General features: G+C 37.4%; 1 protein-coding gene across 1 annotated transcript in view; it reads right to left on the reverse strand.

The window, feature by feature from the left end:
• PRIM2 (DNA primase subunit 2) overlaps positions 1-24586 on the reverse strand; it is an 89670-nt gene that overhangs the window by 19089 nt on the left and 45995 nt on the right. The window contains exons 7-9 of the mRNA XM_071445666.1: positions 15505-15572; positions 12356-12428; positions 11214-11399 (exon numbers count right to left, since the gene is read on the reverse strand). Of these exons, the coding sequence (XP_071301767.1) occupies positions 11214-11399; positions 12356-12428; positions 15505-15572 (327 nt within the window). The remainder of the gene's footprint in view (positions 1-11213; positions 11400-12355; positions 12429-15504; positions 15573-24586) is intronic.

Here is a 24586-nt window from a genome sequence, read left to right on the forward strand (position 1 = left end):
ATCATCATTTCCCTTTCCTAAATCTTAATATATTAAATTTCCAAAACATAAATGGCACGCAGAACAAATAATGTATGAAGAGCTGTTCTGTCTTTATTCATGAGATCCAAGAGATTTCAAAGACATGAGGTAGAATGTTAAATCAATTCTGAAAGCAGAAGTACATTTTTATTTACATTGTGCCTATTGTGATATATCAGCAGAGTGCACATTTGATACAATATGCTGCTTTTCTGGAATGATTGAATATGAAACACAGCCATGATTTATTGGCTGAGTATAGACTGAATATGACAGCTATATGATGTTACAGCAATTACATGGACATTATCAAAAAAAGTATTCAGAATCCTGGGTTTTGTTTTTGTAAACAGTTTATACAATTCCAGGATATCTGAATTTTTGATAAAATTATTTTAAAGCATTGTTTCAACTAAGAGTATCAAGATTTAAAAAAATTCTATCAAAACTTTTCTGTTCAAAAAGCACAGGAACAAAACTGGAAGACACCTGCTGTGTCATTCAGCTTGTCCTGGCAGGTAGATGTGGATGAAAAGATTTGCATCTCAAAAACCACTAACCCCTGTCTAGAACTTGGGGTAAATAGCCAAAGAGCTTAAATACATTACCAGTGGTGTGTGCAGCAATGTGCAGCAGGCATTTTTCAGGAGATGGTTACAGCTGTATGGTTCAGAAGGTATTCAAAAGAGTCTGCTAAAAGCTCTATATTTAGTGACACTCAGATACTTCACTATCCCTAAACTTAGAAATTTATCAGCCACATAGGCAAATCCATCTATTACTTTTCTTAAAATGTCATGGAATGACTTTCTTGCTGCTGCTGCAAAGGCCAATAAAACAGAAACCTCTTCTGACAAGTACAGTCCATCTACGCTGAAGATGAAGTGCAAGGACTGACAAGTGATTCTAAACTACAAAAGGAATCTTAGAAAATTAAAGGTCTTGCTTCACCATTCATTTTTATACATGCAGTTCTAACAAGACACTACATCAAGCAATATCTACAGCAATGTGTGTTGCTGAGAATAAAATAAGTCATAAGAGAGCAGATTCTGATCTAAATTAGTTTTAGTACAGGAAAGATAATTATTGCTTTCACTCTCTTCACTGCCAGAACCTTATCACCAACCAGCTCATACATTAGATTATTAAATGCAGATTTCTGTGTCTAATATGTAACAACAAAAAGTGATCCTCTTTCTTTTTATGGTAGCTAGCACAGTTAAACATCACTAAAACTATGCCAGCACTGTTAATGCCCTGGAAGAGAGATTATAGCTAGAGCTCTTCTCTACCCCTAAGACATGCCACAGGCTAAAAGACTTCCCAAAATCTTCCCTTTTAACATAATTTAGAAGATAATTTTTAACAGGTTAAAAAAATACTGAACAAATTAAAGCACTTTAAAGTGCATAATCATAGCCAAATGTCAGCATAACTTCGGCATTACAACAAAGACTGCAGAATTTCAGTTTCAACTAGAATAATTGGGAAAATTGAAAAGGGGACTGAGTTTGATGTGAAAGAGTACACATTTTTAGTATCATTTACTACTGTGTTTCCTCAAATATTTATGTGCACACTATAGCCTTCATGTATATTACAGTCTAATACTCTTCAATGTTTTCGAGCACCTCATCTTCAGTTGGGATTCATTGGAATAACACCAACGAAACAAAAATATGGTGAAAAATAATGGGTCTATACCAGATCCATTTCATTTAAGAAATACTACTTTAAGACTTTTAATCTGTTATGCAAACTCTAGTGGTTTTTTAAGTAGAAGTTTCTATAACAAAAATACTCTCTTAAGAAAAACAGTTACAAAATGAAACAGATTTTTGTCCATATTCCTGAACTTCGATAGGCTGTAAGACATTGATATGCTGGTTTTTAGCTTCAAAAAGGAAACTTTCAGAGGAAAATACAGAGATATGATTGAGTTTAATCTGCATCTACATTAGCTACAGGGCATAATTAAAACATAATTATGTCCCAAAGACATTTCTTCCTTAGCATCCTTAACTTCACTGATAAACCTGTAAGCACCCTGGATTTAAAAGGTCAGGCAATGCTGTTTAAAATAAATTCTTACAAGCAAAAGGTAAAAAAGGGTTTGCTTTGTTTTTATTCCTTCTAGTGCTCAGAACTTCCAGTGTGTCAGTCAAAATACAAATTATATGCAAACTGAAAGAAAACAGTATCAAGTGAAGCTACAGATTATTCCCCTGCCAAAAGGAACTGGTGCAGCATCTACCCTTGAAGGGGTGTGCATGTGTATTTATGTATTTATCTTTACGTAAAGTTGTAAGTTAACAGTACCTTTACAGTGTTGATTATATATATAGCATATGGGCAGAAATGGTGAAAAAAGAAATTACTTTCATCTTATTTTCCTGAAATAAGTGGAACATGTACTCTTATATTCACATCTAATTTTTCATCATCTGACTTATGTGTCAACTGAAATTGTGCTGTGCTATGTTTACTTGTCTAATTTGGAACCAAAAGTAAAACAAACTATAAGAGAAAGCCACAGAACAAGTCTGTATTATTTTGTTTAGTAAAGAGGTTAGAGCAGCAATACCTACAAACATATTTGTGTGAGAACTGTGAACAATGTAGATGTTACTGGTAAATCTCTTTGCAGCAAAGTCAGAATTTTTTATCCATCAGGAAAGGAGAAATGGTTATCAACTGCTTTGTAAAACTTGTACTATTAATCACATCAGGCAGCAACATCTCCAAATGCAACACGGCATGTTATTTTAATGACAGCAATTCCATACCATTATTTATATCTAAGTGCTAATAAAAATCATTATCTGATGCAAACAACTTTAAACAATTTTGATTTGATCTCACGATGCTTAATTAAACAGGAAAAAACCAGCTATCTCTAGCTCTGATTAGATGAGCTAATTTTCTGCAGTCTTTCCAGAATCACTGTGTGATTCTGTGACACACAAGACTAAACACAAGTAACACTGACAACCCTATCAGGGACTTCCCTCTAGCCACAGTTATATCTTTACAGGCATTGCTAATCATCTCTACTTCTGATACTGCAAGGAAGGAACCTTGTCCCAGTTCCTTCCTATGATCTAGCAGAATTTAACAGGACTCTGCAAGAACTTATTGAAGTATGATCACAAAAACATAGAATCATTTATGTTAGAAAAGACCTTCAAGATTGAGTCCAGCCATAAATTTAACACTGCCAATACAACACTAAGCCATGCCCCTAGGCACTCTCCTTCTTGGAATACAATCAAATGCAACCCCGTGAGCCTGTGTTCTCAGTCCTCTCACTTCCAGAATCCATTACAGATCTCCTTCCTACTGCTGTAGTCAATAGACACACACAACAAATTGACAAAACCACACCATGCAGACCAGTGTGTCAATAATCCACCAACAGGACTCCAATGAGCTTTCAAAATTCTGAAGCACTCCACAAGAAAGGGGAACAGGATGCTAGCAAACATAAGCAAATGTGCCCAGGACACACAGGACATGAAGGACACACAGGACAAATTCCCACCTATAAAACACAACTGTAGATAATAATATATGACAGCACAAATCTTATGCAGACATAACATACATACTGTGATAGCTATAAAGCCAAAAATAACCCAATTTTAAAGGCAATTGAAGCTTATTTTCATTCAGCTAAAGAAGGATATTATGTTTTTATGATTTGATGAGTCTAAACTCAGTGGCCAGATGACAGAGGTTTTTCAAGAAAATCCTACTTGTCAGGCTCAGCTCCAGCTATTCATGTGGAGCCAAATGGTGAAGAGCAATAGCTGCCCACAAGGAAAGTCCTCAGGATTTTCAGTTATTTTAGTCTTACTCCTCACTGCTAATTAGGAAATTACCATAGCCAAAGGAAAATAAAACAAAATCTCTTTCCAAATCCAACCAACAAGAATACTACTAATTCAGCTTGATTTAAATGTAACACCATAAACCCATGTATTTATAACTTGAAGTCATGCTTTTAATTCTCATGCCAGGTTGTATAAATTTTTACGATAAAACAAATTCACTCAAAACATCTCTTCTGCACATTGCTTATTAAAATACAAAAGGGACTCCAGCCTGTTCTCTTCAGCCAGGATCAAGGCAGCTCATCAAACTCAGCAGCCATCTGTCTTCATGTGAATATCACCTACAAAAACAGTTTTGTCCCATTTGAACAACACACCTCTTCTCCTCCAGGCTGCAATTTGTATGCAAAAAAAACCCACTCAGGAATTATATGAAAGGAGTAGATCTCCTGATGTTTGACTCACTGATATTAAGCTGATTTCTGGAAATCAACATGAATAATTTTTTAACTTGGTGTTCAGTGTATCACTGTCTCAGAGGCTGTTCAATTCCTAACAAGCATCTCAAAATATAACTCAATATCTTGGTCAACTCACTTTGCAGTTATGCATAAATATTCTGATTTCATAGACTTGGCTTTCTTTTCTTTACCTAGCTCTTTTCTTTACCCTTTGGGGTTAAAATTCAAACTAAATATTAATTTTTAGTTCAAGCCTACATGCCTAGTATGCAGGCCTTGGATGATCTACTTACTGTCTTGAGACTCCTAACAACTGCACATTACTGTATTTTTCTTTGAACTTGCATTGAAAGAAAAGATTTAATGTAAATTAAACAGTATGATTGGGAATAAAAATGAGTCATGCAAATGAAAAATGCATTTTCACGTTTCTTCTGACAATTAAATCACTTAATGTCTGTTATTAAAGAAATTTCAAGAGCTAACTTTGTAGAATACAAAACACATTTTGAAACATACTGTTTGAAACATACAGTTATACTACATAAGTATTGCCATTCAACATATAATAATGTTATGAATGGAATGCAATTTTGCCAAAAACCACTCAAAATCTTTAAAATTCACTTGTTCTATTTCACTACAGCTAGAGTATGAAATAGTAAATTCCAAATTTACAAAGACAAATACAGAAGTGGTTCTACTGAAGCTAATTTTTACAGTCATTGGTGGAAGGAAAAAAACTTTGTGATTTTATGGTAAGTTTAACACAAACCCACAATTTAAAAAATAATATGATTATCTAGGCCCCTGATAAGCAACAACATGAAAATGAAAGCAACAACAACATTCTTTACTATACTAATGCTTTGTTACCATGACATAGTCCTTCACTGCAGAATTCAGGAAATAAGATATTACTGCCAATACATGCTGCACTTTGATTACAAGTTTGTTTTATATGTCCTAGAAGAGAAAACAAAACCTTCTTCAAGTTCTATTTCAGTCTTTATACATCTCAGGAGTATTCAAGCCTGGCCAGCTATTTACATTACAGTACTACTGATGTACAATTTTTTTAAAATGAAATTTTAATCCATATAGATGCATTTCAACTTTACCTTTATCTCTTGAATGTTAAATATTGTGGCTTGCTGTCCAAAATGTCATTCTAGCCTGCAGATTTGTACAGTTTAAATAATTAAAGAATAAAAATAGCAGATAACATTCAATTAGAGAATTATAATTAAAAATATGAGATAATAAAGATAATTTTCTGATTTATGAATCAAAACTTTCCAAAAATAGTAGCCAGCAATACCCAATATAAAGGAGGCAAGTAAGAAAAAAAAATCTAAGAGCAAAGCAACCCAGAAATCTCTAAGAAATGAGAGATGAAGATATCAAACCCAAACATAACCCACTGACTGATAGAGAAAACATTCCTGAGGATCTGAGCAGGTGGAGGTTGCTTTAAAGAACCCCAATATCATCCAAGCATTGTAAATTGCACTGGGGATAGTTGTATGTGCTTAAAAACACCGACCTGAAGATTGCCAAGTGCCTACTTCTACTGTCATTTAAATACGAAGGGCTTTTTAAATAATTGTATAGACTTACAACACATTAGAGCATAAACACTTCTAATTTACCTCTATACATTATATTTGTTTATTCCATACTATCTTGTCTCCCTCTAGTGGCTGACTCTCACAAACACGGGCTTCCACCTGGCTTCAGCCCTTCTGCACAATCACAGGGTAATTCAGGCTGGACAGGACCTCACGAGGTCCCCAGTCCATGCTTCCCCTCAAAGAATTTCTGGTTGGCCTTGGTAGAAACATTCATCACCAGCTCTTTGCAATCAAGGTAAAAGCTCACTCCTGAATCCAGACTCAAGAACCTCCTAAGATCATTTGTAAAAGAAATCAAAGAGCCAGGAAAATAAAGTCACTGGAACTATCATTTGGGATGTATTGTCATCCCAAAGTTTCACTGTTTTTTAGCAAAGTAGGAGACATATTTCTTTGCATATTGATGCAGTATATGGCTGTCACATTATCTGTCCTCAGCTTCATACATGACCACAATGTGTGGAAGAAACATGTAGAATATATCAATGATATCAACTCAAGTTCAAAAGCTTCATTGTGAAGGGTTTGCTTCTTCACCAATAACAGACCCTGAGCAAGGTTGAATTTGAGTGAACTTTCCTCTTCCTTCTTCCAGAAAAACATCTGTCATGAGGACCTTCACTGGCAAGAAGGGATGAAGAGGCTTACCTCAGACAACTAAAAAACAACCTGCTCCTTGCCATTTGCAATCAACCACAATAGGAAACAACATAATAGAAACAACATAATAACTTACTGCAATAGAAACTACAGTAAGTTAATCTGGAAGACTGAGTCAGGATGAATAAGAGGCTTTGCCAGCCTGAGTGCCACCACATCTCTAAAGAGTCCCACAACACAGGGGCTAAAGAGCCATAAGAAGTCACAGAAGACAAGAAAGCTGTTCTATCACAAGGATAATTTTGTAAATATAGTAATACTTCAGTTTTGGAGATTTATTGAATAAATAAACCCCCACACTCTTGCACAATTTTAATATGTGCTTCAGTAGCTTATGCAACAATAATTAAAACTAGTGCAATATCAAACTGCAGCACCAAAGGAATTACTTTTCAACACAGAAGTGTATAACCAGCAACTGTTACTTCTGCACAAAGAGGTAAAAAATCAGAGTACTAGAAGAGGGCATTTTGTACCACCATACACCAATAACTGCCTAGAAAAAAGAACATGTATCACAAGTATATGTAGCAATGGGAAGCAAAAAGTGAGGAGCTGCCTTAAAGCCTTCCATCTGTACAAAAATCTCAGATCCAGGCTATTAACTAAAGAAGTAACTGAGTAACACCTTAAAGAAACTGATTCTGCATTCCTTCCTGCCTTTGTTTGAAATACTGCTTTATCTTTCAACTCCTCCTTTTCACATTCACATGTTAATCATACAAAAATATCTGAAAACAGTAACAAACTCCACTACAATGATATCTGTTAGAGGACTTTATTTTCAACTATGAAAGCATTTTCACATCTGCACTCTAATTATTTAATTTGTCTTGTCATCTTACTATCTTTGTGTATTTTTAAATCACACTGGAGTTACATCCCCCCACCATTTTTTGGTGGTCTTTTTTTGGACAAGGTTGGGAGTTACTTTTTAAGCAAGAATAGTGAAAGAATCTATGAGAATCAATATTTTTAGAGTAAGATTTCAATTTATAGAAAAAAAACCCAGTCTTAAAATAACACTGAAGTTATGAAGCCAACTGGCACAACCATTCATTCAGAAGTAATGCATCTACCCCTATCTGGCAGTTAATCCTTTCATCTGAAAAACAACAATTTACCATTTAGGCACTCTTAACCTAGCAATTTGCAGAGTAATTTTAATTGCAGTGCCTAAATTAGAAAATGTTTTATTTTGCATTCTGCATTTATCCCTGTTGTGAACATGCCAATACATGACCATTCCCTCTCCCACTCCACCAACAGAGCATCTCTACCTTCTTTCTTTGCAGATGTTACTTGATTTTTTGCCCACTGACTACATGATTTCACACTTCATTCATACCTCATGGATTCCTCTCTAAAGGTAAAATATAACTTCTTAAAAGCTTTTCTACAGTGTTTTTATCAATGAGGCCTGAGGTATGCCTCAATCAGTTATTCAGAGCACACATGGAGTTCTTTTTGGTGCAAATTGTCCATATGTCTATGGCTCAGCCTGGAGACCATGCTTAGCCAGTTTGCTGCTAATGTGTTCATGGTAACTTCCTTCCTGCTGAAGACTGAAGGTGTGTGCCAAGAATTCCTAGGATGGAAAATTGCCATAGATGTTGCAGTTATTAAAGACAAAAATGAACAAACAATTTTGAAATCAGAACCATTTCCAGCAAATTGAACACTCCCTCTCTGCAATGTAAGAGTCAGTAGGTAATACAACATTAACCTTAATCTTTACAAAGTATCATGCATATATCTTCACAATGCTCCAGTAAAATGAAACAGTGTAATTAATTATCTCCACTCTACAGGACAGGAACAATGGCACAAATGCCAGAAAATAAAAATGTCAAAAGAAGAAAATAGCAATAAGAATTGCATTAATCTTCCTTTTTTCAGGATATTAAACATTGTATGACACTACTGTGAAAAATCACAGGCCACCAACCTCAGTTAGAGACATGAAAAATTAGTTTTCTCTTTTATTCAATATTGAAGCTGGTTATCTAGAACTTGAAAAGGACCAAAATTACATGGTTGTAGCAGCTTGCTTGGGAAAAATGTAGTAACCAAACTCCTTGTTTGAGTAACGATGTGCTTTCTAACTCTTGAAGCTAAACACAGGATCATAAAACTTCATTTATTTCTAGGGCCTATCAACAGAGATGCTATAACAGAAAGTCATAACCCTGTGATTGAAAACAGGATGCAAGGTGCATACAGGTCTTCATACATGTGCATGTACATATTTGGCCAAAGCACAAGTAGGTGGAATCAGATGTGTTCTCCCAATATTTTTTGAAAACAGAAATAACTAATGTGATACTGTTTTATCATTTCTAATAGTTTGTTTTAATTCTTTCAGTTCTTTTACATACAGGATATGTCAATTGAAAATTCTGGATTTTCCTGAATTCAGGTAGTGCTGTGGGTTGATCCTGGCTGGATGTCAGGTGCCCACTCCCCTTCTCAGGTGGACAGGGGAGAGAAAATATAACAAAGGACTCAAGCACACGTTGGGATCACTCATCACTTACTGTCACAGGCAAAACAGACTTGGGAAATGTAATTTATTACCAATCAAATCAGAGGAGGGAAATGAGAAATAAAAACAACTCTTACAACACCTTCCCCTCATCCAAGTTTGACTTTACTCCTGATTTTTCTCCCTCCTCCCAGAGGTGGTGCAGGTTGACAGGAAATGGGAGTTCACCACACATTTCTTCCACTCCTTCCTTCTCAGGGGAGGACTCCTTATATTCCTCCCCTGCTCCAGATTGGGGTCCCTCCCACAGGAAACAATGAACTTCTCCAATGTTGAATCTTCCCACATGCTAAAGTTTTCACAAACTGCTCTAGCATAGCCCCTTCCATGGTGTGCACTCCTTCAGGAACAGCCTGCTGCAGTGTGAGTCCCTATGGGGTCCCAAAACCTGCCAGCAAACCTGCTCCAGAGTGGGCTCCTCTCTCCATGGGGCCACAGCTCCTGCCAGGAGCCTGTTCCAGCATGGGCTTCCTACTGGGTCACAGCCTGCTCCAGGCATCCCTCTGCTCTGGCATGAGGTCCTCCATGGGCTGCAGGTGGATCTCTTTTCCACCTTGGCCCTCCATGGGCTGCAGGGGCACAGCTGCCTCACCAGGGGCTGCACCAGAGGCTGCTGCAGGGGAATCTCAGCTCTGGCACCTGGAGCACCTCCTGCCCCTTCTTCTTTTGCACTGACCTTGGTGTCTGCAGAGCTGTTCCTCTCACATATTCCCACTCTCTTCTCAGTGGCTGAAGTTGTTATTGTGAAGGGGATTTTTACCCCCTTTTCTCAAATATCCTATCCCAGAGGTACTACCCACCACTGCTGATGGGCTCAGCCCTGGCCACAGGGCTCCTCTTGGAGCCAGTTGGCTTTAGCTCTGTTGGACAATGGGGGAAGCTTCTGGCAACTTCTCCCATAACCTAACCCTGCAGCCCCATGCACTACCATGGCCACAGAAACCCAACACAACTAGAAATTAATTGGCAAGATTTATTGCCACTCTTCTGAGATGTTCTTGAGACCTCTGTTAAAAAAGTCTCCTTTTAAATCAAATTATATTTAAGGTACTAGATAAACAGAGGTTTAGATACTCATTCAAATCATACCTTTAAATCCCTTTCTCCTTTCCAAAAAATTTGCAGAAAAGTTGATCTATCTTCTGGGTCTTGAAAGAGGCATATGTACCATAATTCATTTTAGTCAATCTTATTTTTTTCCCCTGTATCTTCTATAAATAGGAATGGCCCAGAGAACCTAAGGTAAGGAAAGATTGTCTACCAAGCACTCCAAAAATACTTCACGGTTCTCACAATATTAAATACAAAGTATACTCCACACAAAACAGATAAAGTCTGAAACTCTGCTCTAACACATACCACAGGTCAGGCTTCAGAGAAGGATGAGGGAGGAAGCCTGCTTCATAGTACCTGAATTGTTCAAGATAAGGAGCAGTCCACAATCCTCCAAAAATTAGACACTATATCTTCCTCACCCACAATACTCCCAAAAATGTTGGCAAGAGTGAGGCCAATGACTAATATGTCAGTAATACCTCCCATTGCACTGAATAGTATTTTCTCACTCTTTCCTTGAACACATTCTTCTGTCTTCTGTCCCCAGTTTCGTCTTTCATTCTTCAACTGTAAATTTGCTAAGGCAAGACTACTTCACACAGAGCTGTCCAACTAATGTATTTTTTTAATAAACAACAAAAAAGTTTAACCTTGTCTTTCAGACAGTACTGGGTTTGGTCACTCATCTGCTTGGTGAATTAATTTAGTCACATAGTACCTGTATTTCATAAAGGACACTGGTTTCCTAGTAACTTACTGGTAAGGTTTTTCTAGTCCACACTTATAAAAGCCTCTTTATGGTTTGCCTTTTTTACCCACAGTTCAGGTCAATACTCAACAAAATTACTAAAACTGTAAGCAAAGAAACCAAAAAAACCCCCTCCCACCTTTAAAAAGGTGTACTTTTTGCCCAATTTTCTACTCCAAAAAGCATCTATTCAAATCTGTAGCACAACGTGCACATTAACTACATCCCCACATCTACATTTTGTTCAATTACCTTATCAGCATCCACTTTTCCTCTGATAAACTCTTTCTTCCAGAACTCCAGGGCCTGTTCCAGCGTGAGGCCGATGCCTTTCAGGAAGAGCCCGTACTGCATGCGGCCTCCGTGACGGAGGTGGTGGCTCTCACGGAGGGCTCTGTGCAGCTGCCTCATGCACAGGGGGAATGACTTCACAGAGAGCTGACAGGAGAAGAATTTCTGTTTAAGGCACACTGATCATTTAATTCGTAGGATATGTGTTTACTGCGATTATTAATTAGCTCCACTTGAAAATGCCAATGGCTGGCAGAAAAGATAGGCATGTACAGAGAGCCCTGGGACTGAATTCATAGCACAAGTGAGTCCATAAACTATCCAACTGAACAACCATCTCAAGAACAAAATCCAGAGGACAGAGTAACACAGCTGGTACTATCAGACTGTCTCCAACTACTAAGTTACACAGTTTAATTGCTGTCAGAAAAAATATACCCACACTTGCATTACAGTATTTCTTGACTCTTTTTTTTAGCATCTGGAATGGCAAAATGACCTTTTACAGAGTTTTGGGGGGTGGGGAAGGGGAAGGGATTTTAATTCACTGCCAGAGAAACACTATCATGGTTAAGATGGATGCTGAAAACACATGGTTCCTAAAATTTGGATGATGGAGTTATAATATGTTTTGAATGGACTCTGTGCAATTTATGCATGGTGTTTCACATCCCATGTTTTACTTCAATTTTATTTACTTCCTTGTTTTCAGAACCCTGCCTGTAAGTCAAAAATCAACAACCAGCATTAGAAAGACTAATACTGCAACACAGTAATCATAAACGACATGGTTTGCAAGATTGTTAAATAAGAAAATTTTGTTGTATTCTGCTTATAATTATGTTAAGTATTTGTGAAAGTACACAAAATTGAACAGCAAATTAAGCATTTCACTGCAACTGCACTCTGAGTCTGAATCCTGATTAGATGCATTTTCAGCTAATTCTGCTCCATCTTGAACTTCAATGCAATTTCCTTCAACAGTTACAAAGCAAACATGGATAAAAAGAAGATAAAGGCTTTATATTTAGTTTGTACATAGAGTACTTGAATTTAGAAAGTTATACTTCAACATCCTATATGACTCCAGAAACACAACTTACAGCATCAATTTGCTCTAGAGAAATTTTTCCAGTGTTCTTTTGGACGCTGTAATCTGGGCCAACATAAGAATGGCTGAAAAAGAAAGTAAAGGGTATGGCATCATTTAAAGCAGTTCCAAAATATCTTTAGGTTTAAAAATTCTGAAAGAAAGTAATTTATCAATTATAGGCTGCAAATATTTTGTATCAGACAAAAACTAGAAACCAGGTAATTAGGACTCATAAAGCATGAGTCAAAACAGTGTCATAAAACATTAGAGAAAACATAGCAAAGAAACCCTCTTTCCCTTCATCTGATAGGAGAGGTGAGGGATCATAAAGGGTTTAGATCAGAGAGACCACTGAAGATCATTTAGTGCAACCCCTGCTCAAAATGATGTTTGCTCAGGACCTCATAAAGCTTGCAGGTTGCTTAGGATCTCATAAAGCTGGGTTTTGAGCATATCCAAGGACAGAGAATCATAACTTTCTGAGCAACCTCTTCCAGTGTTCAACCACTCTGTCAAAAAAAAAAAGGCTTTCTTATGTTTAGGCAGAATTTCCTGTGTATCAGTCTCTGCTCACCGCCTCCTGGCCTATCACTGGATACCACTGAGAAAACTCTCACTCTTTTCTTCCTCCTCCTTATCAGACACCTATTTACATGCACTGATGAAATGCACACAGACACTTCCTGAAATTTATCTCCTCCAGGCTGAACAACCTCAGTTTTCTCAGTCTCTTCTTGTACATACTGGGGAGCCCAGGATTGGTCACAGCCCTGCAGATGTGGTCTCACCAGTGCTGAGCAGTGGAAGGATCATCTCTCCTGACCTGCTGCAAGTGCCCTTCCTAATGCCATGCAAGAGGACTGTCAGCAGTCTTTGCTTCACAGGTACTCTGGTGGCTCACAGCTTGCTGTCCAGCAGGACCCCAAGGTCCTCTTCTGCACTCACAGCCATCCAGCCCTCAGCTTACACTGGCACATGGGGTAATCCTCTCCAACTTCAAGCCTTGCTATTTCCCTTTGCTGAACTTCAGAGGGCTCCTGGCAGCTCATTTCTCCCTCCTGCCCAAGTCCACCTGAAAGGCAGAGCACTCATCTGGTGCAAACCATTCTCTCCAGTTTTCTATCATGTGAGTCTTGCTGAGTACACACTCAATTCCATCACCCAAGGCAACAAAGTAGAAGCTAAAGAAAATAGGACTCCAGGTACTCTACTACGGATTACTGTACTTAATAGATTTTTTTTCATCACATAAAAGGGATAAATATTTTAAAGTATTTAAACCATGTGTGTCTATTTTTACTAATTTTACTATAGAAGCATCTAAATTCCCTCTGGTCACCTGTCTGTTCACTGCCAGAGGTTACTTTTCAACGAGGCCTGATATATTTTGTACATTTTAAAGGAACTTCCAAACAGGCAACTTGGAAGCATTTGTATCGTTTTTTTGGTTGGTGACAAAATAAACTGGAAACAGTCCCTCCATTTTCAAAAAAGCAAAATGGAAGTGATTTACCAGCTGTATAACATACATACCCAAGGTAACATAAGAATGTACAAAAATACCAGTTGGCATAAATGTGGGGTATAATATCCCTGTTGAAGTACCTTCTTTTGGAACCTTTACTTTTTCCATATTAATAAAAAAGCACAGACAGGAGTGATGGTGATACTGAAGGACTGTTCCACTTACACAGAACAGAGCATACATCAAAAGAAATTTTCAATTTCTCAGTAATTACTCCTAGAGAGCACAGTTTATAAAAACCTAACTTAATTGCTCTTGATCTTCAAATTAAGAAAGGAATACCACTGAGGCATATTTTTACAACCCCAGTAAGATATAGGGTAATAAAATCATGGAAGGTTATTGGCATTCAGAAGTACCCCCAGCTATTTAACAGTAACAATAACACTGCAATGCTTGTTTTCATTCATTGCTCTTGAACAAAGTTCAATCATATGTAAATAAGCAGAGATATGAAAGCTGTTTTTCCTACTCTGATTTACACTAAAAACAACAAAACATTAAACTCTTCCTATATAATAAAAATTATGAGACTTTTAAAAATCAAAATAAAACATCAGGGTTTGAGAACAGATAGCTCAAGCAGTAGAGCATCGTAGATAATAAGGTGCAGGATCCAGGAACCTAGATCTGCATCCCAATTCCCCATGAAATGGTGCCATGATGGAGCCTCAACACTTCAATTTCTAATTCATCCAACATAATTTCAATGATCTTAATGCCAAGATGTATGTGTTCAGAAACTGCTTTCATTGCTGACATCCCATATTTAAGTAAATTTCTATTCTTAGAGACATTAAAAATTCTACAAAAAGAAACACCTGAGCAACCTGATCTTACCAGATCTGCACTGAACACGGGCTAGATTAAATCATCTCCAGAGGTTCACTTCAAGCTAAATTATTCCATGATTCTAAACCAGCTCAGTCTAATTGTATGGACCTTGTCCTCCTGCATATGACCACAATAAGAAAAGTCTCCCATACAAAGTGGTAAAAAGCAATCATATCTATAGATAAGAAAGAGACCAGAGCTCTCTACTTACCTTCTTCTACAAATGAAGTAGAAAGCTTATATACATGTACATACACACGCACACACACACATATATATACACACACACACACACATATATATATATATACCCACACAACTAAGAGGGAGGCAAACAATTTACTCTAATGGTTCACACTTTCAGCAATCTACATAGGTCCATTAAAAGAAACAAATTAGTACTCCATTCATCAATGACAGCAAAATCTTCCAAAGAGAGCAGGGAGTACAGAATATTTGCAACAAGGAAGGCCCATGCTCTGAGCACTGTAATTTGGAATCTGTTTTTCTTTATAAAGGAGCTTAACAACATTGTACTTGCTATTAAAAAAAAAAAAAACCAAAACCAACCTTTATAAAAGCTACAACTATTTTTTGTTACTTAGAAGCAACACTAGTCCTATAAACTATGTTCCATGTCATTTATAAAGCTTTTGTTAAGTTGAAGAATTACTTTTAGGGTTTTTTCAAATCCAATCACACAGATGAGGTCTGTTAAAAACCTGTACCTAAGGCATTCTACCAAAACAATTACTTTAATCTGTATGAAGGAATATAGTCATGCTTTCACTTCATACTACCTGAGATGATTAAGCAGAGGTTGAAGTCTCTCATCAGACTGTATGGAAGGTAGTGATCGTGCTGTCAGCTGGAAGAAAAAATGAGCACAATTTAAAATATTAGCTTAAAAAATCTGATAGCACAAGGCAGGAATTATGTTGGAAGTCACACTGCATTGTTACAACTTTATACAACATTGGACAAGACATAATTTCTCCTATTAAAAATAACTAAGCACAGCCTTCCAGAATCTGAAGGTAGCAGAAATATTTACAAGTTAACAAACAGTGAAAAATCATTTTTCTAAAATTACAATGCTGTTAGAATTAAATAGCAAGACTTCACTGAAAGTGGTATACATTTTTCCAAATATATTTGAACTAAAAGTGATGTTGTGCCTAGACAGCCTTCTACCAATGTAAATATAATTCATGAAGCCATATAATATATAATTTACATTTATATAAAAGCAATTTACATAGTATTTACCCTTATGTGACTTTTATATAAACATGCCTCTGTGCACACTGTTTTCTTTTAAATGGGAATAACATGTTTTACAATTTGATTGTTCTAAATTTTTTTCTTCTAACTCATATGACTAATTAAAACATTCAACTTTTTCTGCAAAAATAAACCTAGCAATCTACAGATCAACAAATACATATCACACTATTGTAGAATATTAATTAATTGGTGTATTAACTAAAAAAACTGGAAAAATACATGTATTAGATTTGTTTAGTATCTGTATATAAGGTGGTTACCTTCACCTATAAAAGCTACAAACATAGCTCTTTGGATAATTCTGATATACTTTTAACTCAAAATACTGAATATAAACATGCATTTCATGATTCTGTGGCTGTCATGTTTCTTAGGCTGTATTTTGAAAACTACCTCTGGACAAAGTAGAAATTTCAAGATATTTCATACTGTATAAATAAACACCAAGGTCTTAAGTATTTTACAGGTAACTCAAAAATAGCATGCAGTACTAATTTATTGAATTATTATACATAATAATTAGAAATATGTAACTCCTGAAAGACCACCCATTCATTACACCCATTTCACAACCTCTGCTGCTGGCAGAAGTCAGACTGGGACCAAATTTGAAACGTGCACCCCAAGCTCACAGCACCATCCACCAAGTAAATGAGAGGAGGTTGGAAGCAGCTGTCTGCCAAGGGAAGGTTGAAGCCACTGAACACAGGGACAGCAGGGAAGGAGGAAGGGGCCATTCCTGCTGCTGAGGGAGCCCTGGACTGCAGCAGTCACTGTCTCACAACACGGCTCTCCTCAGCCCCAGGTATCCCAAATGTACTCATCCGACCTGACTGCTGCAGAAAACATTAACCTGGCACTTTCAGCAACCCACTCACCCTCCTCTTAAAGAAGGCAGCTGTCTTGGCAATTACAGCATGATCCACATTCCCTTGTGTCATGGTTTGACACTGGCACAATGCCAGTGCCCCCATGAGAATACACTCTCCCTGGTTTCTGCTGTGAGATGTGACCAGGAATAAGCAAAGCAGGCCCCCACTTAGAAATAAAGAAAACTTTATTAACTAAACTACAACTCTAAGTAAAAAGAAACACACAAGGAAAATGAAAACTTTCCAAAAACATTTCCTCCTCCCCCCACCAAATCTCCAATACATCCATCCCCCAAATCACCAACTCTCGGTCCATCACCACCCTTCAGACAACCAATTCTCAGTTCATCAAGAGGAGAGGAGTCCTTCTTGTGCCATAGGCTTCCTCAGGAAACACCCTTGAAACCTCGTGTGTTTCTGTGTCACTCGTGGCACCACCTGGAGAACATCTGCCATCGTGACCTCTTCCTTTCCTGGCCAGTGCTCCCACCACTGCGCGTGGACCAGAGCTGCTTCTAGGGTTTTCCTTTTAAGGATGCTCTGTCCTGATCCAAAAAGAGCGCAGTCTCACCTTTGGGACATCTGTCCCCCCCACATTTCACCCCCTGGGGCCGAGGGGCACCAACACTGAACCCTCTTGGTTCTGAGCCATTGCCTCCCCCTGGATGCAGTCTCTGTGTCACAAGGAACATGGGTCTGTCCAAGGCTATAACAAGAAGAGTCCAGCTAAGGCCACTCCATCTCTTCCCACCTAAGATCCTTCTCTACTCTCCCGACATCTTTCACTTGCCCAGACCTTCACACTTGCACATTTCCTTCTTCCATTTCATCTCTATCTCTCTTCTAGGAAAGGTTAATGTTCTGCAAAGTTTGCACTGTCCAAAAAAAGGGTTAAAAGCTCGGGCTCTGCCCACCCAAAACTCCCACAAGCAGCCGGACACCTTCTTGCTGGTGCTCTCTCTCTTCCACCCTTCCACCCTGGGGGCCAGGCCTACCTCACCCTACCGCATGGCTCCCCTCCCCTGCCCAGCCAGCAGCTGAGCCGGGGAGGTCTGACCTGCTTCCCTCATGGAAACCCAAGAGAGCTTCCTCTGGAGTGCTCTGCTTTTAACCCCTGTGTTCTCAGAGGCGAATCCAATGTCCCCAGTGGCCAAACCAGGTGCCAGTATTTAAATCTGAGCACCCATTGGTGTGACCGCAGCATCCCAGAAAACTTACTTCCTCTCAAACCATGACACCTTGTTTTATGGAGCCAGACTGAGATGCATATGATATGCTAAAACTTTGGTAAACTCTGCATTTATTCAGAAGTTTCTTTTAATTAAAAAAAAAAAAAAAAACAAACTCATTTTCCTACTTTGGAGTATTAAAGGTCAATGTAAGTATTCTATATTCACATCTCTTGTAAAGTAACTCTCTCTTTGTTTTAAACACAATCAGAAAATATTTCTGAAAAGAACTTGGAAGCCTTCTAAACACCAACCAAAGTTATCAGAACAAAGGCAGAACTGCCTGAAATACAGTATGTTTCTTTCTCCATTATTAACTTAAGAAATACAGAAAACAGCATTTGTGTGCATACTCACAGAACCACTAGGTTGGAAGAGACCTCCAAGATCACAGAGTCCAACCCATGCCCTAACACCTCAATAAACCATGGCACCAAGGGCCACATCCAGTCTTTTTTTAAACACATCCAGGGATGGCGACTCCATCACCTTGCCGGGAAGACAATTCCAGTACTTGATCAGTCTTTGCATGAAATACTTTTTCCTAATATCCAACTTATATTTCTCTTGAAAATTTTCCACACAAACACATAGGTATAATTTTACATAAGACAAGAATACTGTATTTTCTTCTATGCAGTACTTGAAATATTGCATTTCATCAGAAAAAAAGCATGCATTTATGACAGGATGTTTATGAAAGTCTGACTGGACAATGATGTAAGCAGCAAAAAAACGTAACATTCAAAATCTGAAAAAGTATCAACATTATTTACTGTTTATTGTATATCCAAGTTGTATATACAATTAACTACATTTCTGTGTAAGCACTATCAATTAACAGAAACACTGCTTTAAAACTAACTTAGGAGACTTGTAGTAATTGAGGCAGAACCAAGACCTAGTGATCTTTAACCAAGATTTTTCTTGATGTTGCAATGAAACAATATGGAAGAGGTGACCTATGCCTGGTAGTTTTAAGATCTGCCATTAAAAGGCAAAAAACCAATACTTTGAAGTCAAAGGAGATCTACATGGCCAATATTTTTCTGAATCTGCAAATCTTAGGAGCAAAATTACTCCCCATTTTCCTCTATTATGGTGCCTGGACAAGGTAATGTTCCCTACAGACCACCTTATTTTCACATTATCTGTGAAAATAAGATCTAACGCTTTTCAAATCTTAGAAGAAACACTTAGTCCAGTTATTTCAAATGTTTACTTTCAGGAAGATGTGCGATCCTCATGACACTGCTTTTTTCTATCTACCACTAAAGACAGTTTTCCTTAAACATAGCTGAGGAGACTTCATCAAAATATTTTAACAACTTTGTTGGAAGAGCACATTTTCCACATTTTCCTTCAACTTGCCTGGACTATTAAAAAAAAAAATTCAAGTATAAAGTTTGTTCTTATAACCTAAACTTTTTATTGACAGAGCCACATTGTAAATAAAAGCAGCTTTGACAAAGGTCATGGAAAATAATTGCTGGTGTTTTTAAACTGTTAAGAATTTTATACATTCCAAATTGAGATTCTGAAGACTTTTTCCAATGACTCTTAAATGAAATTTGGACAAATTCCTGCAAGCACAGCCTCGCTTCTACCTCTATATGACACTCAACATAAAGATAGTCATACCAGAGAAAGAAAAGCAAAAACACGACATTTGACATTTTAGATACATGAAAGACATGAAAATGTTGTCAAGTAAAGAGCATAGCTCCATACTGTGATCATGTTGAAGCAGTTTAATTTACAGAGAATATAAAACACTGCTGACTTAAGATAATTCAAGTCCCAAGGCCTGGATGATCAGAGAAGGGGGCAGAGTGAGCTGCAGACACCTCAGAGCCAAGCTGAGCTGGTGACCTCATACCCTCACATTCAGCAATAAGACTGAGGGGGAGTTTTTCCAAAGTTGCCATCACTCAAGACCTGGCTGGGCATCAGTCTGTGGCTGGGAAGCATTGCTTGTGGGGTGTTTTGGTTTCCTTTTTCATTTAATAAACTGTTTTTACCTCGATCCAGTCGTGTCACTGGTCACAAGACGGAAGAGATCAGTGTCTGCCCCTCCACTTCCCCTTATGAGGATGCTGAAGACTGCAGTGAGGTCTCCCTCAGTCTCCTCCAGGCTGAACAGACCCAGTGCCCTCAGCTGCTCCTCACACAGCTTCCCCTCAAGGCCCTTCACCATCCTTGTGGCCTCCTTTGGACTCTATCAGCTTAATGTATTTCTGGCATTGTGGCACCCAAAGCTGCCCCCAGCACTGGAGGTGAGGCTGCCCCAGCCCAGAGCAGAGTGGGACAATGCCCTCCCTTGCCTGGCTGGCAATGCTGGGTCTGATGTCCCCAGGGCAGGGTTGGCCCTTCTGGCTGCCAGGGCACTGCTCACTCAGATTTGACTTTCCATCATCCAGGACCTCCAAGTTCCATTCCATAGAGCTGCTCTCCAGCCTCTCACCCCCATTCTATGCAACAACCAGGGCTGCCCCTTCCCAGGTGCAGAATCTGGCACTTTCCCTTGTTAAATCTCATGGCTGGTGACCGCCCAGCCCTCTCATTTGTTGAGGTCTATACGCAGGGCCTGTGCCCAACTTACTGCCTGACCTGTGTGTGCCCAACAAAGGCACTATGGGCTATTTGTTCCCATTAAATGCATCACCCAGCTGAGTATGAGCCTGCACAGTAGAGAAGTGCAAGAGGGAAAGAAGGTAGAAGCTTCTTTCCATAAAAATGGAAACAAAGATATGAGTAAAATATGACATCACAGTAGTACCTGCAGCAGTAACTCATCTAAAGGAATGATATACAATTGGAAGTCATCTTTAGTGGAATGAAAATTATTTTTTGCTCTACTAATCCAGCACTATTTACCTATTCAGGTCTTTCTCTTGAACTTTTTGAAACAGAGACTGCCTTTAGCAATAGCTATTTAGCATTAATAGGCACTACAGTCGCTCCAACTAACTCATTAGTACTCGACAAACTTTATTCAAAGATCTGTCTGGCCAGCATTTTAAGATGTTTTCTAAATGCAATCAATCTAACAGAATATCAAATTTTATGTAACCAAACCATTTATGGGTTTTTTTTACTGAGTATACTGTAGCCATGCCATATCTGAAAGTCAGAATAACAGATCCCAGTTTTCCCCCTTCACTGGGAGTAACTGAGAAACAAAAGAAGATGGTAAAATGCTTTCTGTAAAAGTTTTTACCTTAATTACAGATTTTTGTCCTTAACCCTAGTTTATCTAGATTAGCTATCCTTCTGAAGTATACATTTGATCAAAAGAAAAAACAATCTTCAGGAGATGCTACAAATGCCTAGCGAAGCTTTCCTCTCCTCATTCCCATTTTAAGATATGCAACAGGTTAAAAATAATGCTGTAGAAGCATTTTAGTTCTACTCACTTAAAGACTGTGTCATAACATTCACTATATTGTTATAAATACACTACACACATCTCAGAGTACTCTTTACATATTTATAGGATCAACACAGAATTACAGGACAGTTTGGGCTGGAAGGGGCCTTAAAGCTCATCTAGCTCCAAACTCCCTGTCATGGGCAGTGACATCTTTCACCAGACTAGAGCCCCATCCAACCTGGTCTTGAATATGAATTCTGCAAATACCCAGCAAGATTACAATAAATAACTGGCCTTTAAGTCTCAGTTCCACTTACACAGAGTCTATGAGTCCATATATAAGGCCATGCCTTTTACAAAAATGGAAACTCTACCATACAATGACATTTGAAATATAAATCATTCATGTAAAATCTCTTTCCCACTGCAATCTGCCTTCAGCAGAAATATAGTTTTCATGTACATTTTATTTTAGAATTCAGCCTAAATAGAGGAAGTAACAGTCGCAAAAGACTTAATGCATTTCTCTCTGATTAGAAGCTCTGTTGATGAATAGAAACTCTAAAATTTTAAAACAAATCTGAATTTTAGCTGGCTATTTTCTAAAATGCAGTATTAAAGGATATGAATTCTCCAATAAGGCATTTTAATGCACCAGGCACCAAAATACTTGCTTTAGATTAAATTTCAGACTCAATGTCTAGAAAGTTTTTGTACTTCTGCGAAAACCTTAATATTACTTTGGTTTGCCTTTATTTATTTTTTTAAAGATAAATAAGAAGATAAATAAAAAAAAATAATTTTTAAAGACATTTCAGAATTATATTACCTGGTTTGTATGATTTTGCAGTAAAAAGTCATGAGATGCAGATATTGCCAGAACCCAAGAATTCAAGTTAATTATGCTCCAGAGAAACACCTTCAACATCCAACTAAGGGGCAGGCTGTCTCATACCAACAGAAACTGATTGATTTTGAAACATCAGCTATGGTGCTAATGTTGTTAGAAAATGTCACAATGCAAATGCTATGCAGCTGGGGAACCTGGAATGAGAGAGCAGTGTTTGCATGCCAGTAAGCTGCTGTACCTAGACAGTTGACATTTTAACACTGATCAATTTTCTTTTGAAAAAAGTTGGGGTTTAACCTTTCACAGCATCTTACAAATCCCAAGCACTGTACAAAATTAATAAGTAATTTTTGCCAAGACTTCTTCAGCTATTAAAAGTTATTTCAGCAGCACTTACACTGAAATATGCTCAATAAAAACTACACCAAACAATTCATCTTACATCTATTCCACAACATACAACCTATATAACAGCAAATAACATTTCTTCAAAACAACAAAACTATGCAAAAAATGCTTTCAACATTATGAAACTTTTCTTTTTAATTGGCCAATATAATTTAATACATAAAGCATTTAGATTATTTCCATCTAGTACCACCAAATTTATGAAAGGAAGGAAATAATATAGACTAGCATTACTTGGCTTCTAGTACAAATGTAACAATCCTGACATTACTAAAGAACAGGAAAAATTTTCCCTCTTGAATCCCTAGTGGATGATATGAGTGTCAATATAAGGCTGAAATTGGTTTTGTGAGTTTGCTTTTGTTTTGTTATTTCATTACATAAAACTCCCCACCAACTCCTCACACCCCCCCCCCCATTCACAATAACACAAGCTAGCCAAAAGAAATTAACACATAACACTAAGTGGCCTTCTATGTTTAAGGAAAGCAAAACAAAGGCAGCAACTAACTTATTCAAAAAATAAACAAACAAAAGAATTAAAGTTATATTATTAGCACTCTCAGTTTCTTTTTATACTCTAAAAGGCAGGGCACAATAGTTATCAATGTTGCTTAGATGCTGTATCTAAACATTTAAAACCTATATACGAGTATAATAAAATATAAATTATGTTGTAAAATATATATTCTAAATTATAAATATTATATATATTATGTCTTCTTTTCATTTTGCCAGTTAATTCAAGCTGTCAAATGAAAAATTTTCCATAAGAGAAGAAACAAATTAAGAGTTGTGAAAAGTGTCCTTGCTAGCATGTCCTAGATATTTACCTAACGCTTTAAGAACTCTGAAGAAACTGAAGTCCACTAATTTCAGCTCAGCATTTGTCAAATGCACTCAGAATAATAATTAATGTTTTCCTGAGGCACTTGCTTCTGAAAGTAATTGATTTCTTTTTCCCATTTGGAAATGTCTAGGCTTTCATATTCACACTGAGGTATAAATAACACCTGGATTAAATCTTTAAAGCAAGATTTTTCAATCATTAAACCTTGTTTAATTGCCAAACGAACTGTTGCTGGGTTTTGCAGCATTATTACCTCTGCATATAATCATTTCACTTGCATTTGAGGGTGACAGCATGTAAATGAATTCATCTCTTATATTTTTTTGCATACTAAAATAAAGATGAAGTTGACAGTTATGAAGATGCTCATTAGAAATTTTCCCCCAAAAGTAAGTTATTGATTCCACCTTTCTTACAATAGTGTATAGTGTGTTTCAGGCTTTAATTATATGTAGATTGAAGAAGACATTTAAGAAGCTACCTTGTCAGCAAACTCCAAATCTTCTGTTAAATAATACTGCTTCCCATAGTTGTGAACATTCTTCAGTGATTTTATCAACTGTTTCACCACTGACTCAGCCTCTACAGAGAGCTTTCTCAACTTTTAACTTAGTCCTGAGTCCTTTTTTAGTATCAACTTCCAGATACCTAGTTATTTTCAAACCAATAAACAGTGTCCTGGAACACTCGCCTTCACAGCAAGCATGGAAAATGAGATTGTTTCTTTTATTTCATTTTATTTCACCATGAACTTCTGATTCATGCAAACAGTTCTTCATCTCTTCTTCTCTTTACTGCTTACTATTCTTTGGCTGCATGCAGATTTTTTGTTTCTTCTTCAGGCATTATTTATGAACAATTTGTTGCTTTTCCAGTCCTTCTCCCAGGTTCACAGACTAAATGGTGATGCCAGTACTCTAAAGTAACCTGGAATGTATTCCTCAGTTCAACTACACAATGATGCTTTAATTAACTTGCATCCATGGAGCATTACTGATGTGGGAGAAGGTAAC

This window comes from Agelaius tricolor, unplaced genomic scaffold, assembly GCF_023055355.1.
Source record: "Agelaius tricolor isolate 1412-34295 unplaced genomic scaffold, bAgeTri1.0.p SCAF_1, whole genome shotgun sequence".
Classification (NCBI taxonomy): Eukaryota; Metazoa; Chordata; class Aves; order Passeriformes; family Icteridae; genus Agelaius; species Agelaius tricolor.